The sequence below is a fragment of the Rousettus aegyptiacus genome, unplaced genomic scaffold (genome assembly GCF_014176215.1).
Source record: "Rousettus aegyptiacus isolate mRouAeg1 unplaced genomic scaffold, mRouAeg1.p scaffold_m13_p_7, whole genome shotgun sequence".
NCBI lineage: Eukaryota > Metazoa > Chordata > Mammalia > Chiroptera > Pteropodidae > Rousettus > Rousettus aegyptiacus.
The window spans coordinates 113,350,869-113,367,936 of NW_023416310.1; the positions used below are offsets into that span (position 1 = coordinate 113,350,869).

At 39.2% G+C, this 17,068-nt stretch overlaps 1 protein-coding gene across 1 annotated transcript in view; it reads left to right on the top strand.

Annotated features, from left to right (window-relative positions):
- The window catches only part of NMS (neuromedin S), a 58,601-nt gene extending 42,556 nt beyond the window's left edge, over nt 1-16,045 (top strand). The window contains exons 4-12 of the mRNA XM_036224379.1: nt 2,638-2,993; nt 4,960-5,015; nt 5,319-5,357; nt 8,605-8,628; nt 8,722-8,775; nt 10,107-10,181; nt 11,208-11,243; nt 11,811-11,852; nt 13,841-16,045. Coding sequence (XP_036080272.1) covers nt 2,813-2,993; nt 4,960-5,015; nt 5,319-5,357; nt 8,605-8,628; nt 8,722-8,775; nt 10,107-10,181; nt 11,208-11,243; nt 11,811-11,852; nt 13,841-13,873 — 540 coding nt within the window. The 5' untranslated portion in view covers nt 2,638-2,812 and the 3' untranslated portion in view covers nt 13,874-16,045. The remainder of the gene's footprint in view (nt 1-2,637; nt 2,994-4,959; nt 5,016-5,318; nt 5,358-8,604; nt 8,629-8,721; nt 8,776-10,106; nt 10,182-11,207; nt 11,244-11,810; nt 11,853-13,840) is intronic.
- The last annotated feature ends 1,023 nt before the right edge of the window (nt 16,046-17,068 follow it).

The window sequence follows — 17,068 nt, forward strand, 5'->3', positions numbered from 1 at the left end:
TAAATTGATCTGCTTCAAGACTCTTTATTCCAGTTCATTGATCTATTTGCCTGCATCAATAACAAAATGACTCTTACAATATATCAATTACTATTGCTTTATAGTACACTTTGACATTGATATCGTTCTTTTTTTCAAAAACGTATTGAATATCCTTGAATATTTTCTCCCCCAAAGAATTTTGAAATCCATGAAAAGTCATTCTGGAATTTTAATAAGAATTACACTGACTTTATAGGTTAATTTGTCATCAGCTGAACCTTTAACGACATTGAACCTTGTCATCAAGGATCATAATATACTTTTTCATTTATTCGCATTCCTTTATGTCGTTTAGTAAAATTTTGTAGTTACCTTTTTTAAATATATTGTACATTTATTCATTGGTTTAATCCTTAGTATTTTATACTTTTTAAAGTTATTTACATTTTATAATACATTTTAACATTTATTTTTGCTCGAGTCTAAGAAAATTATTCCTGAAAATAGTTTTCTTTAAATCCAGCCATTTTGGTAAACTCTTATGCATTCTAGTAATTTGCTCGTTGATTCCTTTAGATTTATTTGGTACATAATCATATCTTTTGAGACAATATGAGTTTTCAACTTTTACTTATCATTTCAAATTTTCTTTTTGTATTGAATTGGCTAAAAATCCCTGTATTTGTATTAGTCTGCTTGAGCTGCCATAACAAAAGACTACGGACTGGGTGGCTTAAATAACAGAAATGTATTTTCTTATACTTTAGAGTCTGGAAGTCCAAGATCCAGGTGTTAGCAAGATTCTTTTTGGTGGGATTTCTCTCCTCAGCTTGTAGGCAATGCCTTCTCACTGTGTTTTTTCCTAGTCTTTTCTCTGATGTGCCTGGAGAGAGAGAGCTCTCACTGGTATTGCTTTCTTTTCTTATAAGGACACTAGGTCATCAGATTAGGGTCCCATCCTTGTGCCTCATTGGACCTTAATTACCTCTTTAAAGGCCAAATCTCCAAACACAGTCATATGGCAGGGTCAGAGCTTCAGCATATGATTTTTTTGGGGGGTGGTGGGACACAATTTGATCCATAACAGATTATTGAATGTAGATATTTTTCTTGTCATTTTTTTTTCCTTTTCCCATTTCTGAATTAACATTAAAAATAATATTTTAATTTTTTAATCCTGAATATGTGAGAAATAGTGTTGGCAAGATATGCAAAAAAATAATAATAAATTTGGTACAAATCAGAGTTATTGCAGAGGTTTATTTGAAAAAGGTATGTTTGCCCGTAGAGTACCAAATTCACCGATAAACACAGACTATCTGTTCAAATAGTTGACTTGTTGACTGACAGTCGAACTGCGATAAACCTTTGCTATTATGTGTATGTTGTGTGCCTTAAAGGTCCATAAGTAGTTGTGCTTAATACCATATAAAGAAGCAGTTTATGTTAAAAAGCCTTTATTCACTTTCTTCTTTCATTCAATAAAGACTTCCTGCTAGGCAGTGGGCATATTTTGATACAAAAGTGTAATCTCTGCCTGGTGTTTAAAGACCTCAGGTTATTCTCCTTGAGCCAGAGTGACAAATCATATAATAAATATAAATCTCTATTTCCTGTGGGTTTGAAGAAGTAAGCAAGATATCATGGCTATAAAATAGTTCATAATTTCTGCTCTGTTATGAATTAAAAATTTCTGGCAAAATACCACCCAAAATTATTCTTTAAAGTTTCATTTATTTAAGAAATATATAATATGACTCACATAAAATATTAATGTGTTTTTGGCACATTGTAAGCATTCAACAGTTGTTAAGCTACCTCTTTGTCCTTAAAAGAGCAAAAATGAAAGATACGCGCAATGAAAAAAAGATATTTCTTTTATATATGTTTTTTCTTGTGCTAGAAATAGCAATTTTCATTCTTTCTCCTTTCTATCCTATATCCAACTTCAAGGAGTCTCCTTTTAGAAAAAAATAACTTATCAACTATAATTGCACACTTTTAAAGATATGACTGGGCTCAGATACCCTTGGGTTCAAATTCCTGATCTACATCCTTGATGCTTGGAGACATTGACAAGTCCCTTAATCCTTCCCAGCCTCAATTTCCCCATTCATAAAATTAGAATAATAGTCCATTCTTTATGAATTTTCTGTTTGATTTACATGAAATACCCTACGTGAAATGTATAAAGCAAGAGCTCAGAAGATGGAGTCACGTTATCGTTGTTGTTGTTGTTGTTGTTGTTGTTGTTGTTATTGTTAAATGTGATGTTTTTTTGAATACTGATTTCAATGGACATATTTAACTTGTTCACATAAATGAATCTGGAGAAACCATAAGGAGTCTTATTTCCAACAATGATTTTTTTTTTTTGAAAGAACCCTAATTGAACTTTTGAGTTTCTTGTAATGTCATATCCAGGACTCCAAATTTCATTCTTCTCAGATGCACCAAAGACTACAAAACATCCTTTGTTAATGGTGGAAAATAAGTAGTTTTTTCAGAAACAAGAATCATCATGCAAGAGTTTATAGATTTATGTCTAGTCTTTTGATTATAAAAAGAAAAAAAAGCCTTTCTTGAGTCAGAAATGTTTCTCAAACTACTATAGAATAACAATTATGACTCTCCACTTTTTATTTTTACTGCTAGGTCGAAAAAGATGACTCTCTACAATACCTACACCAGGAGGATATTATTCCACAAATAAGAGCCCAGCGTGACATTTTTGAGAAAACCAGGGCCCTCCTGAGCAAAGTTGATTGGCTTCAGTCTACGGGCTCTAAGACACTACAAATAAAGTCACCTTCTTTACTGGGTTTATCAGATGTGGCTCAGAGGATTGCCTCCACCTGAAGAACCTCAGGAAATGCTCAGCTCCTTCCCTAGCAGCATGTATCTGTGGCTGGCAAAGAAAAATCAGACTTTGAAGATGAAACGTCCTCTTCCCCAGTTCCCTTCCATCTTGGCCATCTATTGCTTCTGCCTGCTACAGATCCCCTCCTCAGGTAAGGGGACCCCTTTACCAGTTGACCTGAGCTCTAAGAAAGACAGAGAAAGACCTTTAACCTTCAGTGTAGTTCTGGAGGAAGGCAAACTTTATTCTTTTACCTACGCCATTTCCACCCTTTCAATTTCTGACTTCTCGTTTGTCTCTAACCTTTCAGGGAGGGTGGACAGAGGTAGATACCGCAGCCTTTTATCAAAGAAGGTGAATTTCCCCTTTGGAACTGTCTAACTCTACGGCTGTCCTGAGGGTGTGCCACTGAAACTGTGAGGGAGAGACATTGGGACAATCTACTTGCGATCCCAGATTTCTAAGGAGACAAGAACAGGAGACAAGGAGTGAGTTTACAGTCTCACAGACTGGAGGTCGAGGCAGTTGGAGAAGGGCAGAGTAGGAGTACATATGGAAAAAAGGAATCTTTTCACAGCCTGTAAGTGGCCTCCTGGGAGGCAGGTTCCCAGGGGAGACCCTGAGGCCATCTGGGCTGGAGCGCTGTCCGAGGTGCTGACCAAACGCTGGCGTCGCTTCATCAACTTCCAAGAACCAGTGCGTTTGTGGGGAACCGGGGGTGGGATATGGGGTCAGTAGTCAGAATCTGTTACCCATCTCCAGGTAGCTCCATTTGATGCAGGGAAGGATGTGGTGGCAGAACAGCTATGATTGGAAACACGAACTATTTCAAAATTTTAGATTTTTCTATTAGAATTTTGATTTGGGGTAGTAGAAAATCTTTGAAAAGCTGTCCAAACAGAAAATATATTTCAAACATGTCCTGTAGTAGAATCACAAAACCTGTTTTTTTGCCATGTCCTGTAGTATAATCACAAAACCTGTGCATTGCAAAGAACTGTGGAGGTCATTTGGTTAGCCTCTCACAGAGAGCAGAGACCACCTCTATGGTTTTCCTATTTGATTACTTTCAGTGACACCTAAATCACAAGCAGCCTAAGGCAGCCAGTAGCTGCTTCCTCTGAGATCCAATAGAATCTTGATTTTATTACACTTTTGTAAATTTGTCATTACCTTTTATTTATCTGAATACACATATATTTATATCCACCTCCCTTGTTTTTCTATTTGAGTATATGTTTCCTGAGGGTAGGATCCCTTGGTCTTTATTGTTATATTTTTAATACAGAACCTTTAAATAAATTCTCATAGGATTGGAATTGGCTTGAATTAATTTGTACTTTTGAATGGCACCAATTATCAAAAACCACTTTACACTAAGCTGAAATCTGGTCACATGTAACTTCTAACCATTAGCCCTAGGTCTGTCCTTTGAGGATAAAATGAGTATCTCTATGACAGTCCTCAAAATATCTGAAGGCTGTAAATGTACAGTTCCTATTTTTTTCTTTGCCAAAGAAAATTATGCTCAGTTCCTTTATTTTACCACATATCCTATCATTTCAAGTAGGACTATTACCTTTCAAGGTTTAGACACTACTATTTGAATATAGCACAAAATTCCCTTAGCTTTTTCTTGGCTCGTAGAGAGACTGCAGGGAGAAAATATCAATTAATATTTTAAAAATATATTTAAACTACCCTTTAGCCAGATATTCCCTGTTTTACATTTAAAAATCTAAGTTCAGAGTTTTATATTTATTTCATTTAATTTCACCTGGTTAGTTTTGACCTATCCAGTTGATTCTTTCAATTACAGTATTAGATCTTCCTTCAAGTATTGTGTCACCTGCAAATGGAATGAAGACTTTATTTAGATCAGATAAAAGTTGACTGGTGCAGGATCCATTTGCATGCTGGTACCAACCTTCTCCATAACCTTACACATAAAGAGTCTGATGAAGTAGAGAGACAGGAATCCATATTTCTTAAATGTTATAAGAGTGATTCTGATGTACATACTTGTATATAGAATCTCTGTATGTTTTGCATAGTAAAGATTTAAAAGCTATGACTTCTTTTCTCCTAATTGATATTTTCATGATTTCTCACAATAGGATTTCCTCGACCTGTAGCTGATTCTCCAGATGGCTTGGATATTGTGCAGCTTGAGGTACACCGTTGTTCAGTAATGCGAGGTTTTTATTTAGTCTTAGCCTTGGAAATACCATGTGGATAATGTTCACTAAGAACTATTTTAAGATCAATTTCTTGGCTGCAGCAGGACTCACTGTTGTCATTCTCATGGACTCATTTAAGGCATCCTGAAAGTTGTGTTGAAATTCACTGTCACTGTGTGAGAAGATAATGCAAGGCTCATAAATGAGACAATTTTAGAATTACATGTATTATAATAGAATTCTATCAACTAAGGAATTTATACTTATTTTTGACTCATTTTTTAAATTTTTTTTAGAAGCTGGCATATTGGGCAACTCTTTCTAGTCAACCTAAGGTAAAAGATAAATATACATATAATTGTTTTAGTTATAACAATGCACATGTTTATGCCACAATTGATATCTATAATAAGAAAACTCCTTTGCTACCTACAGTAAGAATACAGTTTTAGGAAATAACAACTGAATCTCTTAAATATAAATTATGATAAACTATTGGTAGTTCATCTGTATTCTTAAAATTATCATAATCACATAGATCTAATTATATTAATTATATATACTATATCATAACATACAGTACAAATTGATATACTATAATATAGCAGTTCTTCGAAACAATAGATCTTATGTAAAGGATCTAACAGTAACTATGGTAACCACAAGATAAATGTTTCAATGGATATAAAGTAAATTGAAAGTGTAAGAAGGTAGTATCAAGGTTGAGTCCATGATTCTTAGAAGAAACTGTATGTTTTCACCTTTGGCTACATCCCTAACCCACAGCTTACTATGCTCCAGCCATGTTGAATTTCTCACTATTTCCGCCTGCACCCAGCCCTTATGATTTTGCACAGGCTTTTCCTTAGCCAAAAATGTCTTTGCCATCTTTGTTGGCCATGATTAACAGCCCAGACTCTAAAACCAAACTACTTGGGTTCAAAACCCACATCTACTTAACCCTGGCAAGTTTCTTGAGCATTTTGTGTCTCAGTTTCTCCATCTGTAATATGTAAATAATAGTCATACTAGCCTCATAATATTATTGTGAGAATTGATTATTTTGATACATATGAAGTTTTTTCAGCAGTGCCTAGAACATAGAAATTGACAGCACTTAAGTGCTAGCTGTTACAATTGTCTCTCCCTTTTTTAAAATTAAATTTATTGGGGTGACATTAGTCAATAAAATTATGTAGGTCTCATGAATGCAATTCTGTAATACATCATCTGTATATTGCATTGTGTTCACCACCCACCATTGCCTTTCGATGCGACCAATTTTCATTCAAGACTCAAACTTCTTAAACATATCATGCCTATTTCTTATTTTCAGTTTACCATTTTGCATATGTTTGAAGACAATTGTCCCTCTCTCATCTTTAGAACTAATCTTTACAACCTTGGTACCCAGAGCAAAAATTCAGGGCAAGAACTCAGAGTTCTCCATCTGCTTGCCACTACCTCCTCACCTCACCCTAAAGGGGCTTCCCTACCCTTCACATGAAGGCTATGAAGATGTCCCCTGCATAAGCAGTGGAAATGGAAGTGTGGCTCTCACATGTGCCATCTTCAGTATTAAATTGGGTTATGGGGTTCCCCAAGTGCAAAGGCCCACTTGAAAAGAATTTCCTTCCATCGTCTTCATTTTCCTAAAGCTGATCCTGTTTTCAGTTGCAGAATAGTGAGGCTTTGCTCATGAACCAAACTAGCAATATTTTAAAGCTATTAATAGAGAGACTGTGGCTCTTCTGCCTTGAAGTGTGACCTTGGCATGCCACTTTCTCTCCTGTGACTCTGGTTTCCTCGATTATCTAGTGTCTGGATGAGGTACCTGGGCTCTAAGTCCACTCCAGTTTTGGTCTCTAGAGGAGTCCAGATCTGTGTTTCCAGGGAACTCTTATCATGAGGTCACTCAGAAAGCATTACATTCTGCAAATAATGACACCTGTAAAACAATTTGTGTTTTGTATCTCTGGTCACTATTTGGGATCAGAAGTTTATATGGGCAAAAGGACAACAGAATTTTGTGAACAGGACCTACTATTCATCCATTCAAAAAGATATTTCTTGAAAGCATGCCAAGTGCCATGTGCTAGAGATATAGTAGTGATTAAAACAAATGAAAGTATCTGCTTTCACGGAACTTATGAGTTTTAGTTAGGGAAATAATAATAAACAAGTTAGAGAAGTAAATTTTATATATATTTTTCTCTAAAAAGGAAAAATTAAAACAAGGAAGGTACATATAAAATGTCAAGAGTGTTGTTTAGCAACTGATAAAACATCTTCATATATTCCTTTCTATTTTTTTGGCCTGAAAAGTAATGGTATAACATTGATGAACACGGTACCAAAAAACACCCAATTATTTGCCCAGTAAGTTTTCAGAACACTCATGCACACACATACACACTCACCCCCAAACCCCCTACAGACACACACAGCAAACAATTGCTGACAAGACCTGGAGCTGTAAAAATAGTAAAGAGTAAATTTTAGAAATGGTAATTTTAAAATAGAGTGAATTTCCACAGAATCTCTGCTATTAGTAAAGTTAGGTCATTATAGTGTGTGTCCGTGCCAATATGTGTGTGTGTGTGCCTGTATGTACATGAGAGAGAGGGGAGAGAGAGAGAGAGAGAGAGAGAGAGAGAGAGAGAGAGAGAGAGAGAGAGAGAGGAAGAAAGAGAACAAGAACATCGGTATCAGCTGCTGCAGTGCTGCAGAAACTTTCCACAGTTGTAGGAAGATGTAATCATATTCACAGCAACAAAATTAGAAGTGTTATTAAAAACTTTCATTTCTGTCTTAACTGAAGTTTGAGCTGATTCAAGAATATTTAAATGTGAATGAGATGTGAATGATCAATAATAGCCAGATCAGCATATTTAAAATATCATTCATAGTAAACATCTCTAGAAGTTTTATAAAATACAGACATGGATTCCTGTATTATTGTTTTATAAGATGCCTTCTTCATAGCATCCTTGAGTACAATACACTGTCTGTACAGCTTTTTCCAGGCTGTTACCTATGCAAACGAGGGTAAGGGGAGTGCCCCAACAAGGACTTAGAAATGAATTCTGTGCTTTCTGCAAGAACAGTGAAGATTCACATAGAAAGCTTTTAGGGAAAAAGTTTGGTCAATTTGAACCTACAATAAATAAATAAATAAATAAATAAATAAATAAATAAATAAATAAGTTGAATTCTATGGCGCACCCAGTAGCAAATTAATAATTGCAATCATTATTTTAGTCCAACTCTTAGTCAGAATTGATTAGGGTATTGCTTCTATGAATCAAAGGGTATGCTTTTCCCCCAAAGCTTGAAAAGATAAAATGAGATTAAGTTTTAAAATAATGATGTATTTCTGGCACCTTTCTTTTTTGTAGGATTCTGCATCAACTATATAGTCTTATTAAGTTTGTGTAATGAATTTCTTTTTAGCTTGCCAATTTATTTCATAATATTCAGGTAAATCTGATCAGGTCCATGGTGTAACTTATACTGAAAACTTTGTCAGTTGCCCGCCCTAGTAAAATTCCATGTAACTTACCCTCACAATTCTCTTTCCAGGATAAGCAAGACATGTACAAGAGGGTGAGTACTGTCCAGCCCTGTAGCAAAGGACATGCAACTTCCACTTTATAGCAAGTGACACAATACTAAAATCAACTTTTTTTTCTTATTCAGTTTTTATTTCACTACTCCAGAACTCAGGAGCCAACATATCAAGTTAAAACTGGGGTCAGTATTGTATCGTAATCGTCTTTCTGTAGAAGTCCCTCTTTCCCACATGCCTTTTCTCTCTTTCTAATTAATACATGAGGGTTAGGTAGAAAAGCAGGGGGCCTTGGACACTCTCTGTGCAATAGCTTCCTAGGTGCCTCTTCCCTGGGCTGCAGAGATTATGTGCCTTCCTCTACAGGGAGGCTGACAGATCTAAAAATTTAGAGAATAAATCATATAAAATAAAAAATAAGAAATAATTTTTTTTATTATGCACTTAAACAGATGTATAAGAAGACTCTGGTAATACTGAGGTCTATGTACATGGTTCCATATTACCTTCTATTTTTAAATTTTGAGAAGTGCTTTGTGAAGTGTAAAGCACTCAATAATCATCCATGGATGTGTATCTTCAGTAACCATCACAGTGTGTGTGTGCTATGCAGACACTAAGAATCATCTCTAATTTTCTTATTATAAAGTTGAGTTACCCTCAGGGGCAGATTGTATAAGTAATTTTCTGCAGGGTATGCTTTGAGGAACATCAGGAAGATTATAGTATAAAATTAATTCAGACGCCTTGTCACAAAGACTGAAATTTTACCATTAGAAAGTCATTTATTTATATAACCAAGGCTTTCCAAGTCTTTAAGAAGACCCTTAAGAAACAAAAATACCTAGCAAAGTATTTTTTCTTTAAGAGGAAAAGACTCCAGTAATACAGGTTTAGGAATGGGAATTGAATCAGGTAAGAATATGGGGATATTCTCAAGAAGGGCCAAGGGCACTACAAAGGGTGAAAGGACAATAGAAAGGGAAAGATAAACATAGTCTGTAACACAAATTCACTTTTACTCCCAAACTACTCAGGGAGGATTCACAAGACTAGATAAGATGCAAGTGTGTATGTCTTGGTGTGTGTGTGTGCAGTCATAAACAAGAAATACAGGAAAATCAAATGCATCCAGGAGAGAGGGTTAGGGATGCTGCCCTTCCAGCTGGTCCCACAGTTTAGGAGCGCACATGTGGGGAGCAAAAAAGGATCTGTGTGGAGATGCTTCTCTGGGACAGCTCTATGCCAGAAGGACGGAATACACGGGGTCAATGCAGATAAAAGCCTCATTTATCCTAAGGGAGTATTTTTAGGAGATGTGTTGAAATTGAAACCTGCTATCGAGGCAGGCAATTCCTTACTGAAAACATAAAATTTCAAGCTTAGGCTGGGAAGTGGATTTCACTTTAGAAAGTAAACCCATTTGTAAAGGGGTGAAGTGGGAAGGGTGCACATAGCTCTGGGCTACATACATCCCAGCCCTGGATCTGACCCTCACGGCTCCTCTTTGTTGCAGTTTCTTCCTGTGTACCCTTTAACGCATCTGGCCGCCAAGCTCATCAGTGGAAGGATGAAAAGATTTCTACAGCCTGTATGTGCTTTTTTCTTCCTCCGTGTTTTTATGTCGCTAAAAGTACACTTAACCAGGGTGAATGCATGCTGTTGCCTTGGGGCTCACTTGCATTCTCTCCTTGAATCTAAGTTTCTGTCTTTGACCTTGCTCAAGTTCCTTAACCTCGCCGAGCCTCAGTCTCCACTGGAACCAGTTCCATCCTCTCCTCTTCTGAGCCCTCCATCCATGTATTTCTTTTTAGCTTTTGTGTTGTTTTCTCGCTTTCACTGTCCCTTCCTCTTCCTCTTGAAGGAACGTTCGCTTTGGTGATATCCTCTGCCTTTCTTTGCCCCACCTGCCCTTTTGTCCTTCCCTCAGAGCTTTGTTTCTTAAAAAAAAAAAAAAATTTTTTTAAGTTTAGAAAATGTCAGTTTCAGTAATAGCTGAACCTGTTTAGAATCTTAATCAAGGTTTTGTTGCATGATAGCAAATAAAAGAAAAAAAAAGAAAGAGAAATTTATTTGGTTAATGTGAGCCCAAGCAGGGTGATCAACTCATCCCAGTGTACCCAGGACTTTCCTGGTTTGAGCTCTGGAAATCCCAAGACCCCAGGAAACTGCTCAGTTCCTGAGAAATCGGTTATTCACACTAAGCACAAGATGCAATTTTTCTCATCTGCTGTTGACCTCTGTGTTTCAGGTTGGGTCTGCCTCCTTTAGTAGGCCAGATCATGGGCAAAGATAGGCTGAAGAAGCTGAGATGGCTTATCTGGGAACATGTGTCTAAGCCAGGGGTCAATTTTAAGGTGAGGCTGTTGGGAAGAGCAAGCAAATGTAACATTGTCCTGGACACAAGGGGTAACTCAATCAAGAAAGCATGCTTGCCTTCCCTAACAAAAATTGAAATTGGCTACATGGTCAGCAGTTCCCTTGAACTGCCTTTTTGCACCTCACTTCTGGCTGCCTGAGGGTGGAACCATGGAGGTGCAGGATCACACAGCAGAGCTACTGCAAGCCTCCAGGATGTGCTTCCTATTAAAGTAACCTGTGTCTCATTCTCTTGCAGGATGCAGGGGCAGCAGCAGTGGGCTTTACCAGGAAGGTATGTGAGCCCTGTGGAGAACACAACCTCCCCAAGAAAGGTCTAGGAGAGAAGATAGGGAAGTGCTTGGAGCTGGGCCACCTTGTGGCCTCTTTAGACCACTTCCAGAAAGAACTGGTCTCACAATCTTCTCTGAGGCTGAGCATTTAATTTCGAGTTTCCCTGGGCTTGTTCTGGGGCCTAAAAGAATCACAAGACAATCCTCTGGCTCTGGATATTTCATCTCTAGTCTTGCAGATGAGTCACCTGGGGCCATCCATTTCTGGAGTTTGCTTTCTCTAATTCAGGGACCACATGCCAGTAGTACCAACTTGAGGATAGTTACCACAAGTGGCACAGACCCTATTACCAGTGCTTCTCCAAGTTGACGGCACATATCATCAACACCTGGGAGTCTTGTTAAACTCTAGAGTCAGTAGGAGTCTAAGAATGTGTATTTCTGACAAGTTCTCAGGTGTTGATGCTTTTTGTGTGGGGGGCCACCCTCTGGAAACTGCTGCCATGGTCATCTCTGAGAGACCTTAGGCACAACGTGGTTACATAATGGTTTGTGCTTTTATGTTGCAGGATCACGCTGCCACCTGGGGACAACCGTTTTTCCTTTTCAGGGTATAACATGTTTCCTCTTCTCTGTTTTTGACCCCGATTCTCTCCTGTCACCCCAGTTATGGAGTTCTTACAGAATAAGCACAGCCAGGGCCCCAGGGCAAACTACTGAACAACCGTGGGGACTCTCTCACCCTTTACTCAAAGCCTCCTCGTACAAGCTCAATGCTTGTAAAGGGTCCACTAGGACACAGGCTGAGAGCACCAGGGCTCTGGGAGTACGAGGATGGGAGGTGGGAGTTCTACTGATGGACAGACATGGGGGCCAACCAGAATCTGAGTCCACGTTGCTAAACATGAAGGTTCTGGATACCTGGCTCCAAAACACACTGGTAAGAAGAGTCTAGGCACCAACATCTCCTTCCCAGGGGACTTGGAGCCTCCTGCAGAGGTCATGGGATCAGGAGTTATCTTTTAGTTTGTTGCTCACTAGCTACACTTCAGCCCCTAGAGCTTCAGTATTTGCATCAGAAAAATGTGCAAACCAGCTAGACTTGTGTCCCTTGAACTACATTCTGTGGGTAATCTGTGCTAATAGATGCTATGCAAAGATCAAATAAGATTGGAAAATAGTGCATCCAATGTTTGTGAAGGTTTATGATGCACTTCCTACAGGAAACAACTGTATGCCATTTCCTAAACTTTTTTGTCTGTGGAAGTGCTTCCCACCCACCCCCATGCCACTCCATAAAGACTTTTGTAATCTGCATGAACTGTTGTTAGTGGATGTTATCCAGAAAGTGCTTTGAGAAACAGTGGGTCTCTATGATGTCTTTGGGGTGAGAAGTCATGGGATGAATGATTTGAGGACTATCCTGCCTCATAAACAGAGGCTAAGGGGTGGAGTGTGGAATGGAGATGGTGTCTGAGCTGTAGGAGCAGCAAAGGTGCTGGAATGCTGCTATAGAGGGCCCACGGACTAGCATGGGGCTCACCAGGTGAGCTTCCAAAGAGGCTGCTGACATCTTAGGAGAACAAGGCCTTAAGGCTTGTAGAGAAAAGGTCTGAAACCAAGAAACAGGTTCCAGGCAGCTTTATCTCAGTGTCTGTAAGTTGCTTCTTTTCTTTTTCTTTTTCTTTTTTTTTTCAGCCAAGGAATGGGAGAAACACTGAAGATAACACTCAGTAGGATAGTTTAAGGTCAGCTCACGCCAGCTTTCTCCTCCAAGCAAATGTTGTGTCTGACTGAGGGAGTGAGAGGCAGCCAAAGGGGCAATAGTTCAAAGAAAGGGAGGCCACCTTCTGCCCCTTGTCTGTCCTGGTCTCAGCATCAAAGAGCCCCATTCCAGTCTGGCTTCATGCTGGCTCTTTGCAAGTGTGTAGTCTCCAGTAGTAACTGGGAGGAGTTGAAAGCTCCATGCGGCCCAGCCCCCAGCGATGCTGTGACTTCTCATGTGACCCTTCTGATGAGGGAAAACCACCTGGTATGCTTGCTTGGGGAGGGAGGGCGGTGACTCCCTATCGTGGGAATACTTCAGAGTGCAGACAGACAAGGCCATTCCCTCTGTTCAAAGGATGCTCTGAAACCAGAGTTTCAGTCTGGAGAGACGACTAGCCTTCAGGCCAGTGAAAGCAAAGGCCCACACACGAGGGTGGCTCTGGGCTTTGGTCTCTCATGATGATGTGGGTCTCAGAGGTATAAGGCCACCGTCCTGGGGAGGCATTGCAACCTCCCTCCTGGAGCCCAGTGTTGACCTGCTGGCAGGAGCCAGGGTACTGATAGGACAATATGCCTGAGAAAGCTGCCTGGATGCTGCAAACAGCTGCCTGGGTGACAAGGGGGAGGTATTCCTGAAGGCCACAGCACTCACACAGACCTATGGTCTAATTAGATACAGCAAAACCAAATTGTGTAAGTACCGATTAGGAGTGTTGATGACATGTCGAAATGAGGCATAATTTTTAAATATGTTATATAATAACATGCCCATGGACTTCGTTTCGATTCTGAGAATTTCATCTGAATTGTACATTTTTCTTTTCTTTTTCAGAGTTCATCAGTGAAGAGAAGCTGGATCAGATGAGGCAACCCAGCAATTCTTTTGAACAAATGTTACATTTTTTTCTTTGAACGATATTTAAAGATAGTTCTCTTGTTGTGTATTCACTAGAATATTCAGTTATACAAAGAATAAAGCAGCATCGACACATTTTCATTTCTTATTGGAAAGTCTTAGGGGAGAGATTCATATATTTTTAAAATAATTGGGACATATATTTTTTAAAAACACTGTTTTGGGACATTAATTTAGCATGCCCCAATCTATCTGGTTATTATTGAGAACTGAACACACAGACGTGGGACAGACTGCCTGCCTTCAAATCCTGACTCCTCCACTTTTTAGCTGGGAGACCTTGGGCAGGTCACTTCACACTGTGTGCCTCAGGCTCCTCCCCGCAAAGTGGAGGATGTAATAATAACACCTTCACTTGGTATTTGCGATGACTGAAGAGAGAGTCCATGTGAAGGGCTTAGCCTGGTGGGACCTAGTGAGCACTCAATATTGTTGACTCTAATTGTACTTCAGTGATGACTTTCATTTCAAACAGTACCAAAGGGATTTGTCCTAATGAGAGCTTCTTCTAATCGCTGACCAGGGGTTGAGGTCACAACATTAAGTTAATGCATCAAAACTCCAGACTCTGAGGAACTATAACACTCAGGCCTCTAGTAGCAGGCTTCTCTTCTGTAAATAATATTTGATTTCCAGACAGCTTGAGGTCATCTGAAGGAGTAGGTGGTGACACAGATGGGCATGCCATGCAACGAGGGACCCTAATGATACATGCAATGAACCTAAACTGCACTGAATCTTCTTTAAGGCAGTAAAGTGGGTGTTTTACTATTTTTCACAGTCCCACATGGTGTATAAGAGTAATGCTGGTTACTGCAACAGATGAATCCCAGAATCTCAGTGACTTAGCCCAGTAGAATTTATTTCCAGTTTGGACCTAGTCCACTGCAGGTGTTCCAAGTTCAGAGTCCAAGTTCCTTCTACACTGTAGGCGCTGTCCAGGATGGGCTCAAGGGCCTCCAAGGTCTCTCTCATCAGTGAGTGGATGGGGAAAGACAAGTGGCTGTCAGGAGGAAGGATATTTATGGGCCAGGCCCATGAATTTGTTTGGGTAGAATGCAGTCATATGACCATGTCTGATTGGAAAGGGAGCTGGAAACATAACCTAACTGTGTGTCATAGAAGGAGGGGCAGTTTTGGTGAGCAGCTGGCCAATTCTACTGTATAAATACTATCCTTAGGGCCTGAGAAAACTAATACTCATTGAATACTTACCCAAGGTCTTTCATAAAGGGCAGTCAGAATTCAAACTCAGGTGCAACTAACTCTAAAATCTGTGGCTCTTCACCAGCACAGCCTATCTCCTAGGAACATGGAGTGAGCCTTGGCTGGGGGCACCAGTGGAATGGGACGAGGGTACACAATTGAGTCGTACAGGAAGTTACAAAGCTACAATCCCTGCTACCTCAGCCCCGACTCATTAGGTAGAGACTTGTTAGGTGCTAGTTACGTACCTTGTTCAAGAACAAATAGAAGCAAGAGTTCACCACGACCAAGTAATGCAGGGCCATGCCTGATTTGGGACCCAGATGGGATCTGGATCAATTGGGGGAAGTTAAGTAGGGACCCTTCTCCACCTCTGCTTGGGGTTTCAGGTTATTTTTCAATTCAATGTTTAGAGACTGGTTTTCTTAGTCTTTATGAAGGTATTTATCTTGTGTATTTCACGACCTGAAAAAACAAATATGTTGCCCCAGACAAACCCCTTCAGAAAGTTGGGAAAATTCCACTTCTGGACAATTTTATTTTTTTGCTCAATTGCTTGATCTCTTTGCTGACTCTTGATATTTTAACTTAATATTAAAACCATCAATTTGCCTCAGGAGATTAAATCATAATCAAAGAAAAAGGAAGCAGGATTTATTTTATTTATACTCTTGGTCTTTCAGGCACTGGTGAAATGGAACATAGGGAATTGCTGTAATAAAGCAGAATCCAGGAGAAGAGGCATTCACTGCATAGCACCTTTGAGGGTGTGGGGGCACTGGGAAGCTGGGCAGTAGACCACGTGGCTACAGACTCAAAAGGAGTAGTCATCGAAAGAGCTACCATTTGTCACCATTCCCTGAGGGAAAACTCACCATGACCTCAAGTAGGTGAAGAAGAGTGAGGAGCATTTGTGAGCAGAAAAGTCACAGTAGAGTAATTTTATACTTGATTGGCATGTATGTGGATGTCATTGTAAAATGTACCTTCTTATCAGGGCATCAGGTCCACTCCCACTCAGCTAGAAAATAAAGAGCCATTTTGGCAATAGAACTTGTATTACTTAGAGTCCCAGCATAGATGATGCAGATCAGAGGAGCAGCTCTATTCTTTGACCTTGAAAATTGTCCCACTATATGCTGCATCATCAAAGCTGAATTGCCACCAGTCTGTGCTCCAGTAAAATGTTTGAAAGCTTAGGTCTGGAAATGGCAAACATCACTTTTCCCAAGGGACATAGTAATTTGTTTATGGTCCTCTTCTCTAACTCACATCCTGGGTTAGCCAGGTTGACATCTGTCTAATACATGGGGCTTGGAGTTCTTGACCTTCTCATGGACAGGGTTTTTCATCTCTTCACTCTGACCGCCCACTGGCTCTCTGCAACTTCAGCACAAGCTTCCTGAAGGCAAAGCTGTGTTTAATTCATTTTAAGTTCTGAGACCTAGGACAGCGTTTGACTCTTTAAAAAAATGTTTGAGTGAATGGATGAAGAAAGGAATATGTAAAAGGTAAATGCCTAGTCCACATTCAAAGTACCGGAGTAATATACTAGCTTAATAATTCAGTGATACTGCATTAATCAAGTTGCAAAGCTCTTAACTCTTGTTTGCTGTAATTGTTGTTGCAAGTATCTTAGGTGGAGAATGCTGGTATTATTAATAATCTTAGAGATTTTATTTGATTGAATGAAAGATTGCTGTACTGGATTCATAACTGATAATGTTAAATCTTTGTATGGTACTATTATAAGAAAATACCTCATAATTATGGGGAGGCAAAAGTAGGGACTGATTTGAAATGTGATGAAAAGTAATTATTGAAAATTTCATGATGGCCAGTCCTCGGGGTTCCTTTCTGTGATCTGAGATTGAAAATTGGTAATCAAGTTAAATATAAACAAATAAACAAACATCATCACCACTCCTCCCCCCAAAC